At 35.9% G+C, this 23636-nt stretch overlaps 4 protein-coding genes and 3 long non-coding RNA genes across 7 annotated transcripts; 2 read left to right on the top strand and 5 right to left on the bottom strand.

Moving 5' to 3' along the window:
• Positions 1-696: 696 nt before the first annotated feature.
• On the bottom strand, positions 697-1517 carry LOC106311148. Its single transcript, XR_001263931.1, has 2 exons — positions 1214-1517; positions 697-795 (listed from the first exon to the last, which is right to left on the bottom strand). It is a non-coding gene; the product is annotated as an uncharacterized LOC106311148 (long non-coding RNA).
• A 1538-nt stretch (positions 1518-3055) lies between these two features.
• On the bottom strand, positions 3056-3947 carry LOC106311132 (histone-lysine N-methyltransferase set1-like). The gene has a single exon (XM_013748359.1). It carries the CDS (start codon positions 3945-3947, stop codon positions 3273-3275), a length of 675 nt encoding a protein of 224 aa, XP_013603813.1. The 3' UTR covers positions 3056-3272.
• Positions 3948-4244: 297 nt separating this feature from the next.
• Positions 4245-5794, bottom strand: LOC106307814 (protein ROOT PRIMORDIUM DEFECTIVE 1). The gene has a single exon (XM_013744877.1). It carries the CDS (start codon positions 5649-5651, stop codon positions 4443-4445), a length of 1209 nt encoding a protein of 402 aa, XP_013600331.1. The 5' UTR covers positions 5652-5794; the 3' UTR covers positions 4245-4442.
• Positions 5795-13653: 7859 nt separating this feature from the next.
• Positions 13654-14008, top strand: LOC106311469. The gene is made up of 3 exons (XR_001264023.1): positions 13654-13739; positions 13821-13867; positions 13936-14008. It is a non-coding gene; the product is annotated as an uncharacterized LOC106311469 (long non-coding RNA).
• A 4385-nt stretch (positions 14009-18393) lies between these two features.
• Positions 18394-18748, top strand: LOC106309575. The gene is made up of 3 exons (XR_001263597.1): positions 18394-18479; positions 18561-18607; positions 18676-18748. It is a non-coding gene; the product is annotated as an uncharacterized LOC106309575 (long non-coding RNA).
• A 2308-nt stretch (positions 18749-21056) lies between these two features.
• On the bottom strand, positions 21057-22120 carry LOC106309574 (methyl-CpG-binding domain-containing protein 4-like). The gene is made up of 2 exons (XM_013746630.1): positions 21983-22120; positions 21057-21758 (listed from the first exon to the last, which is right to left on the bottom strand). The coding sequence occupies exons 1-2, from the start codon at positions 22025-22027 to the stop codon at positions 21153-21155; spliced, it is 651 nt and encodes a 216-aa protein (XP_013602084.1). The 5' UTR covers positions 22028-22120; the 3' UTR covers positions 21057-21152.
• An 82-nt stretch (positions 22121-22202) lies between these two features.
• Positions 22203-22772, bottom strand: LOC106309237. The gene has a single exon (XM_013746289.1). It carries the CDS (start codon positions 22770-22772, stop codon positions 22203-22205), a length of 570 nt encoding a protein of 189 aa, XP_013601743.1.
• Between the last annotated feature and the right edge of the window lie 864 nt (positions 22773-23636).

Genomic DNA, 23636 nt, shown 5'->3' with positions numbered 1-23636 from the left:
TGGAGTTCTTTCAGGATGTGCTCCGGAAAAGGTAAGTCAACTTTGGTGACATAGGTAGCCAAATCAATTCTCTTAAGCCTTTTCACATATCACAACTCGGGATGTTACAATTCACCCCCTCTCAAAGAACGCAACGTCCTCGTTGCCCCCCCACGACAGGTCTCAAGACGCCTCTCGGGTCAGAACCGAGATGGCTAACCAGCTCTGATACCACTATAACGCCCCGATCCGTCCACGGCTAATGGGCCACCCACGCCCGCTCTCTCGGCCCGTGGACCCCATCCCATCCGACGGTCGGTCCGTTAATTTCTGAAGGCTCGAAATCATTGTTTTCTGACCCTGCAATCACCACCCGACCTTTTTCCATGCTTTGCCCTCACTCGCACGCTATCGCGAATCACTTCCCGATAGGTCACATGTGGGTCGGTCCGTTAATTTCTGAAGGCTCAAAATCATTGTTTACTGACCCTGCAATCACCACCCAACCTTTTCCCATGCTTTGGCCTCACTCGCACGCTATCGCGAATCACTTCCCGATAGATCACCCAGCCTTCCACTACTCCAGCTCAAACACGCTTAACTCTAGAGTTCTTTCAGGATGTGCTCCAGAAAAGGTAAGTCAACTTTGGTGACATAGGTAGCCAAATTTATTCTCTTAAGCCTTTTCACATATCACAACTCGGGATGTTACATATTATTTACCGTAAGCACCACTTCAACAGCCTTTCTGTCATATTCAACATCCTCAAACTCATCTAGCAACTTACGTTCATCATCTGTTATGCCCTTTAGCACCTGCAAGAACAGCAAAGTTCTTCAAAATTCTCAAATCTTTATATGAGAAACCTCAAAATCAGACAACGGCGGTAACAAACCATGTCTACACTAAAACACATCACAAAATCATTATATGAGAAACCTTACACACAAAACAATGAGGGAAACGAAGCCAATATACACTCTAAAAACACATCACAAAGTCCCCACAAAGAACAATAATGTCCATCATTCTATATACAAGAGACAAATGAGAATATGGGAATCAAGAATACTTTCGATATTCTGCAAAAAAACCATTGATAATCTTGTAACACTACTTTATTTCTACATATCTTTTCATACCTTACTATATCTCATTCTTCATACCTTAGCTTGTAAACATACATTCAATCTTACAATAATAATTTAAAAAGGAATTGATTGACGATACCACCTTATCCTCAATTAGCCGTGCTCTTCAACTCGTTCTCAACATTCTAAGCCACTGCTCCTCCTCTTCCATGTCCTCTCTAGCGGTCGCGGTTTTCTTCTTCCGCCATCAACTGAAACCGGAGCCACCATGGCCGTCGTCTCACGACATGACCACTTCCGCGAATCACCACAAACTCCGTTTCATTCTCAGCTCTGTGCCGGCTTCTCCGCCACGACAGGACCACTTCTGCATTCGTTTACGACGTCCGAAGCAGAGAAACCTCGAAATCGTCTTCACCTCTCCTTTCTCCTCTCTTTTTCCAACACGTGGCGCTAAACGACGTATCTTGATGACCCTAATTAAGATACGCCTCTTAAAATTAATTTTTTTTTATTTTGTTTTAATTGAAAAAAACCCCAAGAGACCTACTATTAACTACCGATAATGATGCTTTAAGATATAAGGAAAAAAGTGGAAGAAGACAAAGAACAAATTGCAAAAAAAAAAAAAAAAAAGTCTTTGGAGTAAAAAAGAATCACATCTTTTGAGCATAACGCAATAATTAAATTCTATCATTGTTTCCCATCAATGCGACTTTTTTAAAAACAAAAGTAAGGATTCCATGAATCTCCATCCTATTTTGTTTTATAAGTTATCTCTTTGTTTTTTGTTTGTTTGCTAGTATTATTATACAAGTATATTCTCTCAATTTGTCGACTAAAGTTGCATTATGGTAAGAAATGGAGTCGATTGAATTATGTTAGAGTTTTCTGTGTGAACTTTTTTTTTTTTTTTTGAACACATTTTTTCTGTGTGATCTTATTACAGATTATACTAATAAACAAGTTTCTTTGAAAAAATTGGTCAAAAATTTAAATGAGGTTAAGTCCTGAAAGCCTCAACGATTTTAGAGGTTGATTGTTTGTAGTTTTTGTTTTAGTTTTTGGTTTTTGTTTTTGTAAAAACCATTTTTTATCCAATCAAGTTTTAGCTTTTAGTTTTTGTTTTTGTAAAAACCATTTCACATGCCAATCAAGTTTTTTAACAAATAAATTCCCTAAAATTAAGGGAAACTAGTTTTTAAAAATTTCAACCAATTTGTATAAAATACTATATTTTAATTAATTAATAATTAAGTAAATAATATTTTCATAAAGATAAAATTCCCATAAATTTTTTTTTATCATTTAACATTAATGTAAAATAATTTATGTGTTTCATATATGTAAATAAATATAGATAATTTTAGTATTAGTTGTAGCCAATTAATTCTTAATATCTATAAATAAATTATTGAATAATATTATTGTACATAATAAACAACAACTAAAAATTATAAAATTTAAAATATTTTATTAATACAATATATTATATTAATTTGAAAAGTAGCCATTCAAGTTCTAAAAAACGAAAAAATATTGTATGTAATAATTAAATTATATTTAAGTATAACACTTAAAATAAAATAATTTAAAACATGGTGATGTTTTTATTTTAAATAACAGCCACTATATTTTGATAATTTTTTTAATGGTAATTTAAAAAAAAAATATTTTAAAACAATGTATTGCTTATTTTATAAAAAAAAACTAAGAATAAAGCAAAACCAAAATCTAAAAACCAAAAACCAAAACCAAAACCAAAAGCTGAAAATCTAAAACCAAAATCTAAAAGTTAAAAACCAAAAACCAAAATCTAAAAACCAAAAACTAAAACCTACTAGATTCTTACTCTATAACCTACTGCGGTGTAAATACAATACACGGGCCTGGAATAAATTCCAAAATGTGTGATGTACAATAAATAATGGGCCTAGAATAATCTCATGTTCTAAGAACTTAGGCCCATATGCAATAGAATACGTTCGCGCGTATTAGAGCGAGCGAAGCTCGCGATAATGAATGATAATCACGCTCTGACTTTCTTTTTGGGTTTGGTTGACTTTTGACTAGACAAGTGTAAAACATACACAGCAGTTAAACTGAAGGGAGTGAAATAAAGGAATATTTTGTTTATTACAGCTAAAGAAAAGACGATAAACAAAAGGATATTAAGACAATGAGAGTGAAAGAGGGATTGATCAGCGAATGAGTCTGCCTCCGCAGGTGAAAGTGACAATGCAGGACTCATCCACAAAGACTGTATAGTTATGAGCTGGTTTCGCTAGCAATGGCGGCAGCCTAACCAGAAGGTCGCACACGCACTCGTTGTCCATTTGCTTCACCCACTTGCAACACTCTTGCTGAGCGTACGTCTCCTCTCTGTGTCTGTGATGATGATGGTGGTGGTGGTGACGGCGCCGATGGTGGCGTCTGTGGCTGTTGTCGTTGTGGTGGTGGTGGTCATGGTCATCGTCATCATGATCATGACCGTGGTTGTTGTGATCATGGTCGTGGTCGCGGTTGTGATCATGGTCGTGGTCATGGTGATTATGGTGGTGGTCATCATCGTCATGGTCGTGGTCATGGTGATCGTGGTCATCACCGTCATGGTCGTGATCGTGATCATCATCATGGTCGTGGTCATGGTCGTGGTCATGGTCAGGAGGAGGAAATATGGGAGGAGGAGGTGGGGCAATGGGGGAAGGAAGTGGGACAGTGTTCATTGGGAGACGCGAACAAGCGTAGTTAGCTAGCGCGTATTGAGAGGCGCATAATGGACGTGGTGGTGGAATATGTACGATTGTTTGGCCTCGTGTGAAAGAGGAAGAGGAGAGAGCCAGAAGTAGAATAGCTACAAGAAAAAGAGTTTCCATGGAGATGTGTATGTGTATGTGTATGTGAAGAGAGGTCTTCGGTGAGTTCTCGTTATATACATACTCAAAAGGTAAAAGTAGGTACAAAGAGAATTGGGAAGATTGGTTGCAGAGAGGTTTTAGGTTCATATTAGAGTTATTTCATTTGATTCGCGTGTCTTTTGTTAGGTTGGCTTGCAGAGCTTTTTCTTTTAGGAGGAGTGTTTCATTTTGGCAGAAACAATAAGACCTGTTTCCCAATTCCTAAACCAATTTAATCACAAAAACAATTGTTAGCTGCAACTCCAAAAGCGTGACTAAAAGAAAAGTGATGGTATTTGTTGCAACTGAGTTATGATTGATCCTCTAACATCCAAGACGATGTTCAAAAGCAAGTCTAGCAATTGCTTTACACCAACATCGTTATCAAAATATGCATCATTTGGTCACTAGAGTAAATCTGACAAGTGCGTTGACAGCAGCAGTAATCAGACAAGACAGAGGCTTGTTTGTGAGTTACTCACAGAGACGCTCTTCAGGCTCCTGCTGCTTCTTGGCAATCTCCCTATCTTTCTCAACCTGTTCCCTCTGCATTTTCAATCGATCCTTCCTCTCTTGCCATCCTTCCTCCAACAACCTCAAGAACTTATCCTTAATAGCCAGCAAAGGATCTCTATCAACCAACTCCTCGTCTTTATAAGCCTGCCTCAATACCGCAGTCTTGATCCCACCTTTCAGCGACAAGTAGAATACACCCGAGTGACGAGTAAAAACACTCGAGAACGCGTTCGAGAACCTAAACTCCTCGCAGAATTTGCCGAGTATAGGCACAGGGACTCTCTTCAACAACGAGAGAGACAGTAACTCGTGAAAAACCCCAACAGTTCGCTTCTCCATCTCCTTGGAAGCTTGGTCCAAACGAGAAACATCCTCGTACGGCGATATGTAATCTTGCTCCAACCAGTCTCTAGTCCACTCTCTCATCTCCTTCCTCAGGAATAGCCCCGACGGTAACTTCACGTCGAAATTGGGCCGGACGCGAACACCGGTTCTAACGGTTTCTTCTTGGGCTCTAATCTCGATAACCGATTTGGCGAAATCAGGGTTCCAATCAACGAGCTCGAGAAAGGACTTACCTCCTCCCTCTTCAACTAAACCGGTTAACCGGAAATAGTTTGGATATTTCTTAACCAACCTAACCAGAAAATCATTTGGAAAACCGAAATCCCTCTTCACATGAACCAGTTTCTCAGCGCTGATGACTTTATCCTTCGCCATCATCAGCAGCTTGCAGAGCTTAGCGACGATCAGCGGCTCGTTCTCAGCGTAGATCCTCTCTTCTTCTTCCAGGAATGCTCTGAGACGGGGCGTGGGGCGGACGAATTGAACCGGATCCGACTTCGGTTTGATCCGATCGTGGTAGATCTCGAACAAGGAAGGGTTCATCTCCACGAAGCTCTTGGCTTTGAAGTTGAGGCGCAGCCTCTCGCGGCGCTTCTCGAGGTACCTGAGGGGGATGGCTTGGCCTGGCTCGTTAAGCACTTCTTTGACGACGCGAGCGCAGAGATTGTAGCGCTTGTCCCGCTCGATGGCTTTGTCCAGCTTCGTGTCCTTCTTCCACACCACTTTCAAGCTCGATATCCATCTCAATTTGTGGTTTAACGATGGTGGATTTTTCGAGTTTTTGATGAGTTCGTGAGATATGGTTAGGCTTCTCAACACCATCACCACTGATTTTGATTTCTAGGGTTTCTGTTTTTTACAGAGGAAATGGCTATAAACCCCTGGAAGACCTGAACGTTATAAACACCACGCGCCATGAGAGAGCAAACTGTCGCAAACGCGCCGCATTTTTTTGGACTGACTATGTAACAAAATGATATGATATGATGTAACACCCTAAGCTATAATGAAAGTATGTGTTACGAAAAAAAAATGATACGATGTATAACACCAACTATATAACTATATAAAAAGATCTTCAACCTTTTTCTTTTTGAGAAAGAAAAAACAAAAGATCTGCAACTTATTTACACAGCTTAACTTTGGTTGGTCTTTTGTTCTTATGAGATATCTTATTATAAATAACAACTTAGTTTTAATTATTTCTATGATCAAATGATTGTACATAACAATTTTCGATCGATGATCACTATAGAATATACATTATATCTTCCCTTCTCTCTGGGAACTAAACTAATACATTAATCAAGAAGGAGATTGATTGATCTCAAATTCTCAATCATGGGAGGAGGAGAGAAGAAAGACAGCACATTTCCAAATGATGTACAGACGAGCTCTTTGCTCCTTTATCTGCTTCGAACATCTTTTCCATGTCCTTACCTTCGTACTGCTGATGCATCTCAATATCACTGCAGCTGCCATTGTTCCTATCGAGAACGCTTTCAAGGTAAAAAAAAAAGAAAGAATAGCTTAACTTTTGTTTTTGATGTGTTTTGGCTGCTGGAGAGATTTATATAATGCTGCTGACTAACTAGAACTCTATTTAAATAATTTGGGAGATCAATAGTGAATAATAATGCACACATAGGATAAAGATACATTATTGAATTGAATAATATGGGCCTACATGTTTCTAAGCGTGAATTGAAAAGACACTGTGCTTTAACCCTTGGCTTCGCTTTTGAACTAATATCTTTTGTTTAGTATCTATCATCGATTAAATGTTCAGAAAAACGTTTTTTATTATAAATTTGGTATCCTCTTTATTTTTTAAAGCCTTATCAGTATTGAGATTTGATTTTTCGGTGAGGACATTGTTTGAACAGAAATTTTCTGTTCATGTACACATGACACTTAATGAGCTGTGGCTTGTGGGGCTTTATGTCATGCTGTGTTGGGTGGAAATTCGATGATTAAGTATCGGTTTTGGTAGTTAAGATATGAGATTAACTTAATCAGCTAATTAATCATGGATTTGCATGTATGAATGCTCACCAAATCACTCGTTTGATGCCCTTTGATATAAGCTTTCCAAATGACCCAAAGGGTATTAATATAAGAGTTTAGTTTATAGCTTCACTAATGTGTTGTTAAAGAAACATATATAGTTTATTAATTTCTTTTTTTTAAGTTTATTAATTTCATTATATAATAGTAATACCCATTAATTTTGTCAATATGCCTCACAAGTAAATGATCATAATTGCTACCCCAAGGCTCATGCGCGCAGTTGTTATTAGGTACGTGTAGGGGTGCCCAATTTATCCAACATGAAATTATCTGTTTTTAATATGGTTGAAATGAATAAAGATATTTATTTTGAATACAATGAAAACCTGGGCTCTTGCCTCTTGCCTCTTGCCTCTTGCCTCTTGCCTCTTGGAGAGCTGAATTTTGTTTATTTTGTAACCGCGTGGATGAAACCCAATAACATGAGGTGATATAATTTTCAAAAAAAAACATGAGGTGATATACAGTATGGCTTCTTGGTTTAGTGAAACTCCAACGTTAGCTAACTCCAACGTAAGCTATCTTCCTTAAAAGTCTTCTTTAGCTGGATTTCCTGGTGAGTGTATGCAGCAAAGAGGCCAGAAAAAAAAAGCTTAGGGCATCTCATCTATACTCCATTTTTTCCTCTAAAATGGAGTAAAGTGAATATGGAGTAAGAAATGCTCCAATCCAATTTCATATCTCACTCCATAATGAAATTTACTCCATAAATAGAATAATCTATTTTTTATTTGTTTATCACTCCATTATTAAGCGAAAAATGAAGTAGGGTTGGAGCAATTTTACTCTATTTTTAATTTTATTCTATTTTGAAAGAAAAAATGGAATTTTACATTGGAGATGTTGTTATTATCGAGCGTGTAACCATAAACAGCCGCAAGCATAGTTATAAAGCAGAACATTTAATACTTTAAAATTTGTAAATAAAATGAATATATAAAAGAGATGAAACTAACAAAGTAGTATAGTATTGCTTCTCGTTAAAGCAGGTGAAGTTCATTTTCATTCGTCAATGTCATAATCATTTTTTCTTTTGGAGTTAACATACTGCAACCCAAGAAATTCATAGTTTGCAGAAAACAAGATCAGCCATAAGGTGCGGATAAGGTTAGTTGTGTAGTCTAATTAATGATTACCGGATAGGTCGGTCGTTTGTTTCACAAAAAAGTATTTGATATTAATAATCTTCATTTTGACTAATTTGAACAAAACAAAGAAAGCAAAAGAGTTTGAATAGTTTGACAGGTAAGATGAATGCACCAAAGAGTGGTCAAGCTCTCTTTCACGTACACCTTTTTCTGCTTCATGGCTCTCTCTCTCCCCTTCTTTATTGGTCTGCCTCGTGTACCTCTCTCACTCTCTCTAGAACAGAGCACGTGCGAATAATGCACCAAATTCAATCGATACATTACAGATGGAGAAAGGCTCTTATCAAATTCGTGATACTAATTTGGAAAGAAAATATCGTAAATGCAATTAGAGCCATAAAAACATAAACGGCTTAAATATAACAAGTTGCTACTAAACTTTATGGACTTCTTTTCTCTTTTGGGAGACAAGTACAGTTCGTATCCAAGTACTGTTTAGTTAGATAGATGCTTTTACGAGGTAGGGGTAATCAAGCTGTATCATTTACTCAGCAATTATTAAGGCCCAGGCTTACATGGAAGCTACTACAAGGTAGAAACTTGTGTAATGGATCTCTTTGTCTTCTTCAAGGTGTCTCCAGACAGACAAACGCCAGTCCAACCGGCGGGAAGAAGAACCCTCTCCGTGTCTTCTTAATTATTTGGAAACATCTTTTTTTTTGAATAAATGTAAAATTTTATTCAAGCAAAAATCTTTTTTACATCAAGTGCTACTGTTTTCTTTTGTATTTACACAAAAATAAAAGAATTATCCAGCTTCTCCATTGCTTTTTTGTATCCCAAACCAAGTGATCAGAGCTTCATCAAGGTACTGCTGCCCCATCCCTTTCACGGAAAGTAACCCGAGTCTCATGGTCTTGTCCACAAACCTGACTAGACAGCCAATATCTTTCGGTTGTTCCCCATGCCTTCTAGCATTTCGCTCTGTCCACACAGTATGCATCGTCGCTTGCAAAGCATACCGAAAGATAAAGGTCTTTGTTGGGTTGAGTCTCGGGTTAGACTGTAACACTTTAAGCGCATTCCAGTCTGTGGTGAAGTCATCCTGCATAAGACCTTCAATTAGCTTTCTCCATATCTGTCCCGAGAACCGGCAGCCAAAGAACAGATGGCAAACAGATTCCTGCTCTTCATTGCACAAGACACAAGTCGTGTTGATTGCTATGTTCCAATGTTGCATTCTATCAGAACATTCCTATCTGCTAAAGCCAATCAACTAGTAAGCAATCTTTTGTATCCGAATTTGACCAGATCATAATTGAAAGAGTGTTAAACAAACAAACCCAATAGTATGTTTCAAGTCTATTTCTATGAATCTTGTTAGAAGTTTCAGTTGTTTTCCCAGGAGGAGATTTTTTCCAAGCTAAACTCACTGATGATAGTATGATCTCTAATTAAAAAGATAAAATATATTTTAGATCTCCAAAGTCTGTGTATGAAAATGCATTCATACGAAGGTGCTTGTTTTAAGGCTGAAGAGAAGAGGTTGTGTTCTTATTATCCCACATCGCTTATTAGAACAAACATTGCTCCTCTCTTGCGACTATAAATTAAGAGGCCGAGCCTTGCATCCAATTCATACCTTTCTCGGCCTTTTGGCTAAGATCAAGTGTAGTATCTGTTCTTATCAGTTTAATATCTGATATGTGGTTCATCGGTCCACATGATATTAACTCTATTTTTTTAGGGAGAATGCCCGTTAAGATAGCTTGCTATCTTGGCTTTCACGAGTCGCTCCTATGTTGCACTACTGCACGGGCCTGGCTCAACCCATCAACACTAAGTTAAACTATTTGATAAAACAATGTCAATGGATTCGAAGTGTATGAGTGAATTGGGGTTTGTCTTGCTGACATGGTACCTCTTTAAACCGCTGGTAACAGGACAGTTATTCCACTTGGTCCCGAGTGAGTAGTCCCGAGTGAGTGATAAGGAATATTTTCAAGATTTCCTCCACTCAACCATAACTTTTTCAAAATGATAGAGAGAACTTCATATATTTCAATAAAGAAGCGAATCTCCAGCTCCAATGGAAGAAAAACTTGCACAAAGCAGTTTGCTTTTTTAAGCTAAAACAAACCAAAAAAAGAGTACGAAGAAGAAGCTAGACAAGTTCTGTAATTTTTTTGACAGATATAAAGACAAAGACAATCACATTTTCCCTCAAAGCGTAGAATCAAAGCAAAGCCCGCTATATACTTCTTTTTCATACAAACCAACACCATAAACATATATTGCTGTTGTGAATAAGAGAGTTTAATGATGAAAACAGAGGCAATTGTTGCCGGCTGGTTAGGTTCGTGGTGGTTAATCTTATGACCGAGTCAAAAAGGAAGATAAGTCTGTGAAGAAGAAAGATTCAGAATCTGATATCGCAATTTACTTCAGGCAAAAGTGAAGAATCAAAGGACGATCATGCTGGCTAACGGTTCAAAGAAAGTGATACACGAAAAATGGAAGAGCCTAACGAGTGAAGCTACCTTTAAGATACCGGTGCTTGTTAAGCTTGAAGATGGGAAGCGATCACATCGGGAGCCACTTTCAAATGATATTAATAAGAAATCAAATGCCTTTATCCAGAGTCGACTCACCAAAATGAGGAAAAATCTATAAACGCCAACTTAAGAGTGCATTCTTGAGAAGATTCGGATCAGGCCTCCTAAAACCATATACACTCGTGTCTTCCTTCTTGATAAATAACGTATGCCACTCATACTTGTATTTACGAGTTCTTATCAGAGAGGTGAGAGAGGCGACTTATAACTTTTTCGCAAGAAATCCAACTTAATTAGTTACTTATCATAACAGTCTGAGAAGAAAAAAAAAAACAAATCTACAAACAAACTCAGCAATGCATTAAGATTAGGGAGCAGAAGATCGCTAACCTTCCTCTCTTACGGCTGGGAGCCATCAGAGAAAGTCGACAAAGATGAGGATTCCAACACTCCAAGCCAAGTAAAGGTGATTCAGGGGACGAGATGAGCGGAGGAGGAGGAGGAGCGTTTGTGAATGGTCGGGTGGTCGGTGTAGGATTTGCAAGGAGATGTATAGCTTGCGCACTTGCGTTTTTTATGGTTTGTAATGGTAATCCTGTTGGACTAGCTAAGACCCACCCACAAAGATGAGGATTCCAATCTATCTACGTAGATTCAACAAGCATGATAAAGTTTCTAACTTGAAAAAAAAAATTGTGAGCTAGGGCTGCGCATGCTGCTTCATGATTGGGGAGAAAACTTTTCATTGGTTAAGCAGATTTCTTTTGATTTTTATTCAAAACCAACAATTCATTGAGAAATTCCAAAGGATAACTATTTTTTTAAGTTTTTTGTCACAAAAATAACATTCAATAAGAAAAATGACCCAAATAAATTTTATTAAATGATAAAAATACATTTTTACCCTAGTGTTAACTAATCTAATATGTGTTATTGGTTTATATATTTTGATTGATTTAGAAATTCATATAGTATTTATAAATCCAACTAAAATATGCAAATCCGGAGGTTTTCCCTCGGATTTGAGTTTTTGTATTTTTAACTAAAAAATCCAAACAAATCCATTCAAATCCATTATAAAATCAAATATATTAGTAAATCCGTGCGATTGAATAACACTTGATTTGATATATAATTTATGAATCATTAAACCAATAACACATGATTTTAATACAGATTTGAAAATCATAAAACCAATAACACTAGATTTAGTTCGAATTTTCAAATCCATTAAAATACAACAACCAATAACCCCTACTAAAGTTGAGTAGTGTGGTTTTGGGATAGGGTTTCAAATTTAAAAAAATAAAAAATAAAAATTTAAAATTTAAAATAAAAAAAGTCTATTTTGATCATTTTCTTTTTTTGAAAGCTATTTTTGTGACAAATCTTAAAAATGACTATTTGGAAAAATTGCCATAATTCAAAAGCATTTATATATAATAAAACTTTTTTAAAAAATATCAAAATTATATCAAAATTCATTTTTTCTAATTATAAATAGAAACTACTCTAAATTCATGGGAAATTACCACAAATACGGAAAAAACATCATTTTTCATGAGAAATTGCCACAAATACCACATTTATATATGGAGGATTTGCCAAATATGACTCAAAACTTGACTTTGATTGCAAAAGTATACCCAAACTTGAATCAAATGCAAAACTAACCTAAAAGCCTTGTGAAATTACAGTCAGCCCTTTGTGACCAAACAAAAAAATATAAGCCATTTTTACGAATATAGCCCCAGTAAGTCGTCTGAGATGCTGGAAGTCGTATAGACGACCTACAAGTAAGTCGTCTGGTGTAGTTGATCTTAAAAATAATTTATAAATTTTTTAAAAAATATTTTGACAAATGAAAAATTAAAATCACGTAATTATAAACAGTTTTAAGTAATGTAAATTAAGATATAATAAAATTGAATAGTTTTCAGCATAGATGAGTGAAAGTATATTGCAATATTGTATGTATTCTTAGGGTTAGATTTTGGAAAGCTTGAATGTTTTTTTTAAATTAAATTTTTACATATAACTGTTTATTTTTGTGTATAGTAAACACTTTTGAAGTTTAATTTGATTTTATGAAGTGTTTAGTTAGTTAATTAAGTTTAGGGGTTATGTTTAGAGTCTAGGCGACTAACTTGTAAGTCGTCTGGTGAATAATTTAAACCAGACGACTTACATGTAAGTCGTCCAAATATTCCCGCCTAAAAATTTTTAAAAAGTTATTTTTCCGCTTAAATAATTTAAACTAAGTCGTCTAGGAAGTCTTCAATTTTAGTTTCTCACTAAAAATATTAAAGTCTTCTGGGTGACTTACAAGTAAATCGTCCTTGAAGTCGTCTGACGGAGTCTTCTCCTATGTCTCTCCCTTTCATAACATATCTGAGCGTTTTGGTTAGTTTTTATGTCTGATTTTTCTTAATTTGGTAACTTTCTGTTGTATAAAGTTCTTACTTTTTTTCCGAACTAAAACTCTCAAAACCCACTTTAATCTCTTTGACTTGAAAACACCAAACTTTATATGAATTTTTCAGTTTTGTCTCATGTCTTTCTCACTACTCTAACTTTTTTTTTGCAGGTTTTTAATCAAATGGTTCTCATCTTCCACTCATTTAAAGGTAGATCCATTAATTTTAGATATGTATTTTTGTGTGTTCTATAAAGGTAGATTTATCTAGTCTTCCACTCATTTTCTCTGTTTTTAAGCCATTTGAACGTTTTTTGATATGCATGTTTTTCAGATATGGATTTGATATGCAGGTTTTTCAGATCTTGAAGACTTCTGGGACGACTTACATGTTAGTCGTCTAAAATATAATGCGCTAGACGACTTCCTGGAAGTCGCCTGACGAAGTCTTCTTCCATATGAAGTGGAGTCCAAACTTGTCTTTGTAGAGGAATGATCTATAATTGTTTTGTTTGTGGTATGTTTTGTGATTTGCATGTCTACCCTTTTAGTTGTGATTTTTTTGTAAAATCAATAATAATGTTTACCAAGATGTAATATATGTGCTAACAATGTGTTTACACATTTACAGATCAATGAAATAATATAACCGGCAAATGAATAGCTATTTCATTAATAGTTAAGCTATATGTCACAGAGGTCTTGATGCAGCTAGTAAATACACTCTTTTGAGAAGTAGAGATTTTCTAGAGAGAAGGAGGCATCGACTGTTAAGGAACAGGTATGTTTTAGCAGCTTAACACGTGCGTATGGTGTGTGAACGGTCATTCCAAATTAAGCGGTCACCTTGTATTTGTCGCAGAGTTTTTTGTGCAGCTGCAAATAGAACGAGACAAGCGACTGAAGAAGGTTTGTGTGAATCATTTTTCCCTGAATATGCTTGTGAATTTGCTCTGATTATATATATCTCTCACCAGATGTACCTGATCTCTGTGTGATCTGCTTTGACCGAAAGTGTGACGCCGTTTTTGTTGAGTAAGAGCACAGCCTTCTCTTTTTTTGTAAAAACTAACAAACCCTCCTACCAAGTGCGTTGTTGATTTTTGATTCCTTCTTTTGTTTGGTTCGGTTCGGATTTGTAGGTGTGGTCATATGTGCTGCTGCTTAACATGCTCCTTGGAGTTACAGGGGAAGCGTTGTCCTCTTTGCCGTAAACCAGTAGTGGTTTTGAAGATTTACCGCATTTGAAGACAAAAGAAAAAACAAACTCAGTGGAACAAATTTTACTAAACATTCCTATCTGCTAAAAGCCGATCAACTACTAAACAATCTTTTGTATCCGACATTTGACCAGATTGTGTTAACAAACAGACACAATAGAATGTTTCAAGTCTATTTCTATGAATCTTTGTGACAATCAGTGTTGGATAACAGGAGATTTTTTTCCAAGCTAGACTCACTGATGATAGTATGATCTCGAATACTAAAAGATAAACGTACTTAGATTTCCAAAGTGTATGAACATACGAAGGTGTTTGTTTAAGACTGAAGAGTGAAGGAGGGTTGTGTTCTTATTATCTCACATCGCTTATTAGAACAATCATCGCTCCTCTCTTGCGACTACAAATAAAGAGGCCGAGCCCCCACATCAAATTCATACTTTTCTTGGTCCTTAACAGAGCGAGGCTTACCTTTTCTTTACTTTATAGACTTCTTACATTGTTTATTAGAAATCTTAGCCGTAGAAAGAGAAAAAAAGAGAGATTTTTTTATAGTTTAAACCGATGGTCTCTGTCATCAGCTTGTTTGAGTCTTCTCTTTCTTTGATTTGATTTATCTTTGATTAGTTACTTTGTTCGATTGCCAATTTATTTTAAATCTAGCAAAGTTTTTGATTGTTTTTTTTTGTGTGTTTTTTCCAATGGATTTGAAAAAGTAAAAACTTTGGTTCAATTGAACCGTTTAGAAAAAGTAATTGACAGATTTACTACGGATGGTGGCGACAGGTATTACCGGCTTCAATCGTTAATGGTTCTTCATGTGATGGTGATGAAGTTTTTGTTCCAAACTATGGCTATTTCAAAAGGCAGCATCAAATTCTATGGAATGGTAATCTCTTTGATTTTATTATTATTAATATAGCAATATAAACAGTTGTCTTGTCTCGGTGGCTTCTAATGGAGTATTAAAAAGAGAGTGACAATCGTTGTCAATTTAGTCTGAACCCTGATATTTTTGGATTAATAAGATTATTTCTCTTGAAATTCAACTATTCCAAAAGCAAATATGAAGCTCTTATAAAAAAAAAAATTTAATCATCCATACGCAAAATAGATATATGTTAATTTATTTGGATCCTACTGATATATCCTTTTTTTAATTCGTTTTGCTCATTGTTTATTGTTTAGAACACTTTGTCTAGATGATGTAATAATACAATCCAGCATTAAAAAAAAAAAGACTTCTTCTTACGCTTGATTCATGCAACAATAACAAAAAGTGGAAACGTTTGTGAGAAGTAGTATAAGAGATCAACAAGTCCGAGTGATTAAGAAGGAATCTCCAGCTGCAATGGAAGAAAAACTTGCACAAAGCAGTTTGCTTTTTTCAGCTAAACAAACCAAAAGAAGAGTTTGAAGAAGATACTAAACAAGTTCTGCTTTCTTTTTGACAAATAGAAAGACAACAATCACATTTTCCCTCAAAGCGTAGAATCAAAGCGAAGCCCACTAATTACTTGTTTTTCATAAAACCAACAGCATAAACATATATTGTTGTAAACAATAGAAGATGCAGAGAAGAGAGAATCAGGAAAACAGAGGCATTTGTTGCCGGCTGGTTAGGTTCGTGGTGGTTAAACTCATGGCCGGTCAAAAGGAAGATAAGTCCGTGAAGAAGAAACTTTATCGAGAACAAGGATTCAGAGTCGGATATCAGAATTTACGTCAAGCTAAGCAAAGAGAAGATTCAGAGGATAACGCTGCTAGTCTTATCAACACTACCTCTAGATCAGAGAAAGAGAGGGTTGATCATGTATACCACTCTTACTTGTATTTTTTTAATCTACATCATCCTTTTCAAAGCTACGAGTTCTTATTAAAGAGGTCAGAGAGGCGACTTAGACTACCATTGAACACCTAGGTGTTTAACAACTTTAAAAAAAAAAAAAATTAAGCAGCAACGCTTAAATAAGTAAGCGTCGCTTGTTCTGTTCGTGGAACCTACTGACACGTGGCAGTCCGCGATTAGTTCATTTTTAATTTTTTTTTTTAATCAGACAAAAACCAGAAGAAAAAAAAAAATTAAGCACCATAGATGGAGTGCTAGCGATGCAGATGCTCTTAGCTTCTTCCCAAGAAATAAAAATATCCAACTTAGTAGATTATATCATATAACAGTCTGAGACAAAAAAAAGAAACACAAATCTACAAACAAACTAAGCAATGCATTAAGATTAGGGAGCAGGAGAAACGTGTGGAGTACCGGAGAGGGTATCTTCTTCAAGCTTAAATTTTCCTTTGAATTCCTTGGATTTGGCGCTCTTGTCCGAAACATCATCATCAGAAGGTGTAGCAGCAGCAAGAGTAGTGTGGTTTTGGGATAGGGTTTCAAATTTAAAAAAATAAAAAATAAAAATTTAAAATTTAAAATAAAAAAAGTCTATTTTGATCATTTTCTTTTTTTGAAAGCTATTTTTGTGACAAATCTTAAAAATGACTATTTGGAAAAATTGCCATAATTCAAAAGCATTTATATATAATAAAACTTTTTTAAAAAATATCAAAATTATATCAAAATTCATTTTTTCTAATTATAAATAGAAACTACTCTAAATTCATGGGAAATTACCACAAATACGGAAAAAACATCATTTTTCATGAGAAATTGCCACAAATACCACATTTATATATGGAGGATTTGCCAAATATGACTCAAAACTTGACTTTGATTGCAAAAGTATACCCAAACTTGAATCAAATGCAAAACTAACCTAAAAGCCTTGTGAAATTACAGTCAGCCCTTTGTGACCAAACAAAAAAATATAAGCCATTTTTACGAATATAGCCCCAGTAAGTCGTCTGAGATGCTGGAAGTCGTATAGACGACCTACAAGTAAGTCGTCTGGTGTAGTTGATCTTAAAAATAATTTATAAATTTTTTAAAAAATATTTTGACAAATGAAAAATTAAAATCACGTAATTATAAACAGTTTTAAGTAATGTAAATTAAGATATAATAAAATTGAATAGTTTTCAGCATAGATGAGTGAAAGTATATTGCAATATTGTATGTATTCTTAGGGTTAGATTTTGGAAAGCTTGAATGTTTTTTTTAAATTAAATTTTTACATATAACTGTTTATTTTTGTGTATAGTAAACACTTTTGAAGTTTAATTTGATTTTATGAAGTGCTCAGTTAGTTAATTAAGTTTAGGGATTATGTTTATGGTCTAGTCGACTAATTTGTAAGTCGTTAGTCATCTGGTGAATAATTTAAACCAGACGACTTACATGTAAGTCGTCCAAATATTCCCGCCTAAAAATTTTTAAAAAGTTATTTTTCCGCTTAAATAATTTAAACTAAGTCGTCTAGGAAGTCTTCAATTTTAGTTTCTCACTAAAAATATTAAAGTCTTCTGGGTGACTTACAAGTAAATCGTCCTTGAAGTCGTCTGACGGAGTCTTCTCCTATGTCTCTCCCTTTCATAACATATCTGAGCGTTTTGGTTAGTTTTTATGTCTGATTTTTCTTAATTTGGTAACTTTCTGTTGTATAAAGTTCTTACTTTTTTTCCGAACTAAAACTCTCAAAACCCACTTTAATCTCTTTGACTTGAAAACACCAAACTTTATATGAATTTTTCAGTTTTGTCTCATGTCTTTCTCACTACTCTAACTTTTTTTTTGCAGGTTTTTAATCAAATGGTTCTCATCTTCCACTCATTTAAAGGTAGATCCATTAATTTTAGATATGTATTTTTGTGTGTTCTATAAAGGTAGATTTATCTAGTCTTCCACTCATTTTCTCTGTTTTTAAGCCATTTGAACGTTTTTTGATATGCATGTTTTTCAGATATGGATTTGATATGCAGGTTTTTCAGATCTTGAAGACTTCTGGGACGACTTACATGTTAGTCGTCTAAAATATAATGCGCTAGACGACTTCCTGGAAGTCGCCTGACGAAGTCTTCTTCCATATGAAGTGGAGTCCAAACTTGTCTTTGTAGAGGAATGATCTATAATTGTTTTGTTTGTGGTATGTTTTGTGATTTGCATGTCTACCCTTTTAGTTGTGATTTTTTTGTAAAATCAATAATAATGTTTACCAAGATGTAATATATGTGCTAACAATGTGTTTACACATTTACAGATCAATGAAATAATATAACCGGCAAATGAATAGCTATTTCATTAATAGTTAAGCTATATGTCACAGAGGTCTTGATGCAGCTAGTAAATACACTCTTTTGAGAAGTAGAGATTTTCTAGAGAGAAGGAGGCATCGACTGTTAAGGAACAGGTATGTTTTAGCAGCTTAACACGTGCGTATGGTGTGTGAACGGTCATTCCAAATTAAGCGGTCACCTTGTATTTGTCGCAGAGTTTTTTGTGCAGCTGCAAATAGAACGAGACAAGCGACTGAAGAAGGTTTGTGTGAATCATTTTTCCCTGAATATGCTTGTGAATTTGCTCTGATTATATATATCTCTCACCAGATGTACCTGATCTCTGTGTGATCTGCTTTGACCGAAAGTGTGACGCCGTTTTTGTTGAGTAAGAGCACAGCCTTCTCTTTTTTTGTAAAAACTAACAAACCCTCCTACCAAGTGCGTTGTTGATTTTTGATTCCTTCTTTTGTTTGGTTCGGTTCGGATTTGTAGGTGTGGTCATATGTGCTGCTGCTTAACATGCTCCTTGGAGTTACAGGGGAAGCGTTGTCCTCTTTGCCGTAAACCAGTAGTGGTTTTGAAGATTTACCGCATTTGAAGACAAAAGAAAAAACAAACTCAGTGGAACAAATTTTACTAAACATTCCTATCTGCTAAAAGCCGATCAACTACTAAACAATCTTTTGTATCCGACATTTGACCAGATTGTGTTAACAAACAGACACAATAGAATGTTTCAAGTCTATTTCTATGAATCTTTGTGACAATCAGTGTTGGATAACAGGAGATTTTTTTCCAAGCTAGACTCACTGATGATAGTATGATCTCGAATACTAAAAGATAAACGTACTTAGATTTCCAAAGTGTATGAACATACGAAGGTGTTTGTTTAAGACTGAAGAGTGAAGGAGGGTTGTGTTCTTATTATCTCACATCGCTTATTAGAACAATCATCGCTCCTCTCTTGCGACTACAAATAAAGAGGCCGAGCCCCCACATCAAATTCATACTTTTCTTGGTCCTTAACAGAGCGAGGCTTACCTTTTCTTTACTTTATAGACTTCTTACATTGTTTATTAGAAATCTTAGCCGTAGAAAGAGAAAAAAAGAGAGATTTTTTTATAGTTTAAACCGATGGTCTCTGTCATCAGCTTGTTTGAGTCTTCTCTTTCTTTGATTTGATTTATCTTTGATTAGTTACTTTGTTCGATTGCCAATTTATTTTAAATCTAGCAAAGTTTTTGATTGTTTTTTTTTGTGTGTTTTTTCCAATGGATTTGAAAAAGTAAAAACTTTGGTTCAATTGAACCGTTTAGAAAAAGTAATTGACAGATTTACTACGGATGGTGGCGACAGGTATTACCGGCTTCAATCGTTAATGGTTCTTCATGTGATGGTGATGAAGTTTTTGTTCCAAACTATGGCTATTTCAAAAGGCAGCATCAAATTCTATGGAATGGTAATCTCTTTGATTTTATTATTATTAATATAGCAATATAAACAGTTGTCTTGTCTCGGTGGCTTCTAATGGAGTATTAAAAAGAGAGTGACAATCGTTGTCAATTTAGTCTGAACCCTGATATTTTTGGATTAATAAGATTATTTCTCTTGAAATTCAACTATTCCAAAAGCAAATATGAAGCTCTTATAAAAAAAAAAATTTAATCATCCATACGCAAAATAGATATATGTTAATTTATTTGGATCCTACTGATATATCCTTTTTTTAATTCGTTTTGCTCATTGTTTATTGTTTAGAACACTTTGTCTAGATGATGTAATAATACAATCCAGCATTAAAAAAAAAAAGACTTCTTCTTACGCTTGATTCATGCAACAATAACAAAAAGTGGAAACGTTTGTGAGAAGTAGTATAAGAGATCAACAAGTCCGAGTGATTAAGAAGGAATCTCCAGCTGCAATGGAAGAAAAACTTGCACAAAGCAGTTTGCTTTTTTCAGCTAAACAAACCAAAAGAAGAGTTTGAAGAAGATACTAAACAAGTTCTGCTTTCTTTTTGACAAATAGAAAGACAACAATCACATTTTCCCTCAAAGCGTAGAATCAAAGCGAAGCCCACTAATTACTTGTTTTTCATAAAACCAACAGCATAAACATATATTGTTGTAAACAATAGAAGATGCAGAGAAGAGAGAATCAGGAAAACAGAGGCATTTGTTGCCGGCTGGTTAGGTTCGTGGTGGTTAAACTCATGGCCGGTCAAAAGGAAGATAAGTCCGTGAAGAAGAAACTTTATCGAGAACAAGGATTCAGAGTCGGATATCAGAATTTACGTCAAGCTAAGCAAAGAGAAGATTCAGAGGATAACGCTGCTAGTCTTATCAACACTACCTCTAGATCAGAGAAAGAGAGGGTTGATCATGTATACCACTCTTACTTGTATTTTTTTAATCTACATCATCCTTTTCAAAGCTACGAGTTCTTATTAAAGAGGTCAGAGAGGCGACTTAGACTACCATTGAACACCTAGGTGTTTAACAACTTTAAAAAAAAAAAAAATTAAGCAGCAACGCTTAAATAAGTAAGCGTCGCTTGTTCTGTTCGTGGAACCTACTGACACGTGGCAGTCCGCGATTAGTTCATTTTTAATTTTTTTTTTTAATCAGACAAAAACCAGAAGAAAAAAAAAAATTAAGCACCATAGATGGAGTGCTAGCGATGCAGATGCTCTTAGCTTCTTCCCAAGAAATAAAAATATCCAACTTAGTAGATTATATCATATAACAGTCTGAGACAAAAAAAAGAAACACAAATCTACAAACAAACTAAGCAATGCATTAAGATTAGGGAGCAGGAGAAACGTGTGGAGTACCGGAGAGGGTATCTTCTTCAAGCTTAAATTTTCCTTTGAATTCCTTGGATTTGGCGCTCTTGTCCGAAACATCATCATCAGAAGGTGTAGCAGCAGCAACAACAGGAGACGCAACCTTAGCAACGGGAGAGGCAGCAACCTTAGGATCAGGAGGAGCAGTGTCCTCCATCACCTTGGGGACAGTGAAAGAGAAGTCTTCAAGAGGCGCACCCTTGAATTCAGGATTGGCTTCAACGTAGGAAGCTACTTCGTTGCGGCTCCTAAGCTTTTTGCCGGTAGGAGTGAAGTAGTAAGTATCCATCTTGGAGTAGTCTTTGCGGAGGACAAGGCTCCTCTTGAAACCTTTGGGGGTTTTGGGGAGACCAGGCTTGTCGATGACCCAGGTTCGAGAGGAGTCGTAGTCGAGATCCGCAGGGTCTTCGCAAGAGATTTGTTTCTTGTCGCAGGTGAATGGGTCGTCGATCATTCGACTTCTGATGTCCTCGTACTCCTCCTGGCCATCAATGACTCTCCACTGGTGACAGTTTTCGCATTGTGCTGCATAGGTATCGATCAACCTCCCTGGAGCAATCTCTTTCTGACAATTTAGACAAACCACATGACTTTGAGAGTAGTAAGTAAGAGAGACAAGAAAGGCTTTAACTTTTACAATCACAAGCAGACACAAAACCTAGAAATTGAAAACCCTAGAATCCGCAGGGTGATTTCTATAACCGTTACTAGCTACAATAAGAGATCTCAGAGATTGATAAAAACAAGGACTTGGCTCAAATCGTAAGGACGTTCGTCTCTACATACTACCTTGGCTCTTGGTTTCGCTACGATCCCGTTCTCTTCCTCCGCCATAGCTCTGCTCTGATTTGCTATTTCACTTTCTTTCCGTATAAATCAAAGCTTTCTCTGACTCCAGCGAACACTTGCAATCGCACGGCCTGTGTTAAAAGGTATTCCCTTTGACAAACAAATCTTCTATCGACACGTCTTGGGCTTTTCGGCCCAGTAATTTAACATTTATATGGGCCTATTGAACGTCATTTCCTTCTCCTTCGCCGTGTTCTCGACTGACTCTGACTGTTCCGATTCTGAGTCCTTCTATTCCACGAACACTCACTATCTCCGGTAGATTCACTGCCACTCTGGAAATCTCTAGCCGGCCTTCGCTTCTCACCCTCCTGTGATAGAATCTCGGCCGTCCGTTACAATCCAGCGTCGTCAGAAACGGCGGGAGATCTTTCTTCCTCCTCACGCTTCTTCCTCTCCTCCCTTCTCCACGCGTCTCCATCACCATACGCGTCGGCGCGATCGGTCTCGACTCGGTCAGTAGCGGAGATCCCCACGGAGACATCTCTCCCCCGAGATAGAAACTGTAACCATTTCCCGACGACGACGAGCACGAGACAAAATCGTCAAAACTCACTTCAGACACATGACTTGGCTGTTCTTTGTACTCGTCATCCGTGGTGAAGCATTCTTGTAGAGATTCGCCGCCGGGATCAGCCGGAGTGCTCCAGCGCCGTCTATGCGAATGCGTGGGTTCACCGCCCTCTAATGGCCGCCGTTCTTCGGCAAGTATCGTAGAGCATTGCGTCATAACCGCTCTTCCTTTCTACCAACGCAACTCTTGTCGATGCGGTAAACATTTTTTACAATCAAGATGGGCTTTAATAGTATTTGGTGGGCCCTGTGTAAGTTGACGCTATATAGCCTGCATGAGATTCTTCTACAATGTTTGAAACTGGCTGGTAACTGATTATATTTGACTGGGTCCTCATTATTTCATTCAATAGGCTGATAAAATTATATTTAAAAGCCCCTTTATACGGCCCACAAGCGGCCTTTGGTTTCCTTTCGAAGTCGACAAACGGCCCATCCTTGCTTTGATGAAATCCTACGACTTAAGAGCACAATTAACGCTATCTCTTAGACCGGGTTTTTAGGATATCTATATATTATTAAAAGAGAAGTACCCATTTGAAAATATTATTACTTCATTAATTAAACTTCCTATTTTTTTGCTTGTTTTTTTCAGTTGCATTTATGAAATATCCTAAAACGAATAAAATTGCCTAATTTATTACTTGTCTTTTCAGTTACATTAATGAAATATGCTTGAATGAATTTAAACTTCCTATTTTATTATTTGTCTTTTTCAGTTACCTTAATGAAATATTCTTAAATAAATTTGGACATAATGTCATTTAATCAACAAAAAAAACTCACAAATTATCCTTACGTGCATAATTTTAATAAAAAGAACGTGCATCATTAAAATGTTACCTAAAACATACAGTACTAATATATAACATGCATCAATAAAACTAGAATTTGACTCACACAATTGTACGAATATTATTTTCAGTTGATTAAATTTAAAAATAATTATTTATTCAAAAAATATTTAAGAATGACTATGTTTTTAAAAATTATATGGTATTATTTGCTCATAACTCATTTG

This window comes from Brassica oleracea, chromosome C8 (assembly GCF_000695525.1).
Source record: "Brassica oleracea var. oleracea cultivar TO1000 chromosome C8, BOL, whole genome shotgun sequence".
Classification (NCBI taxonomy): domain Eukaryota; kingdom Viridiplantae; phylum Streptophyta; class Magnoliopsida; order Brassicales; family Brassicaceae; genus Brassica; species Brassica oleracea.
Note: the sequence above shows the minus strand (reverse complement) of the source record. Positions and strands in the feature narration are given on the sequence as shown.

Coding starts and splice junctions, on each gene's coding strand:
- LOC106309237 (XM_013746289.1), bottom strand. CDS start 22,772: ATGACGCAATGCTCTACGATACTTGCCGAAGAACGGCGGCCATTAGAG.
- LOC106307814 (XM_013744877.1), bottom strand. CDS start 5,651: ATGGTGTTGAGAAGCCTAACCATATCTCACGAACTCATCAAAAACTCG.
- LOC106309574 (XM_013746630.1), bottom strand. CDS start 22,027: ATGGCGGAGGAAGAGAACGGGATCGTAGCGAAACCAAGAGCCAAG. Junction 21,759..21,982: donor TAGCGAAACCAAGAGCCAAG/GTAGTATGTAGA, acceptor CTAAATTGTCAG/AAAGAGATTGCTCCAGGGAG.
- LOC106311132 (XM_013748359.1), bottom strand. CDS start 3,947: ATGGAAACTCTTTTTCTTGTAGCTATTCTACTTCTGGCTCTCTCCTCT.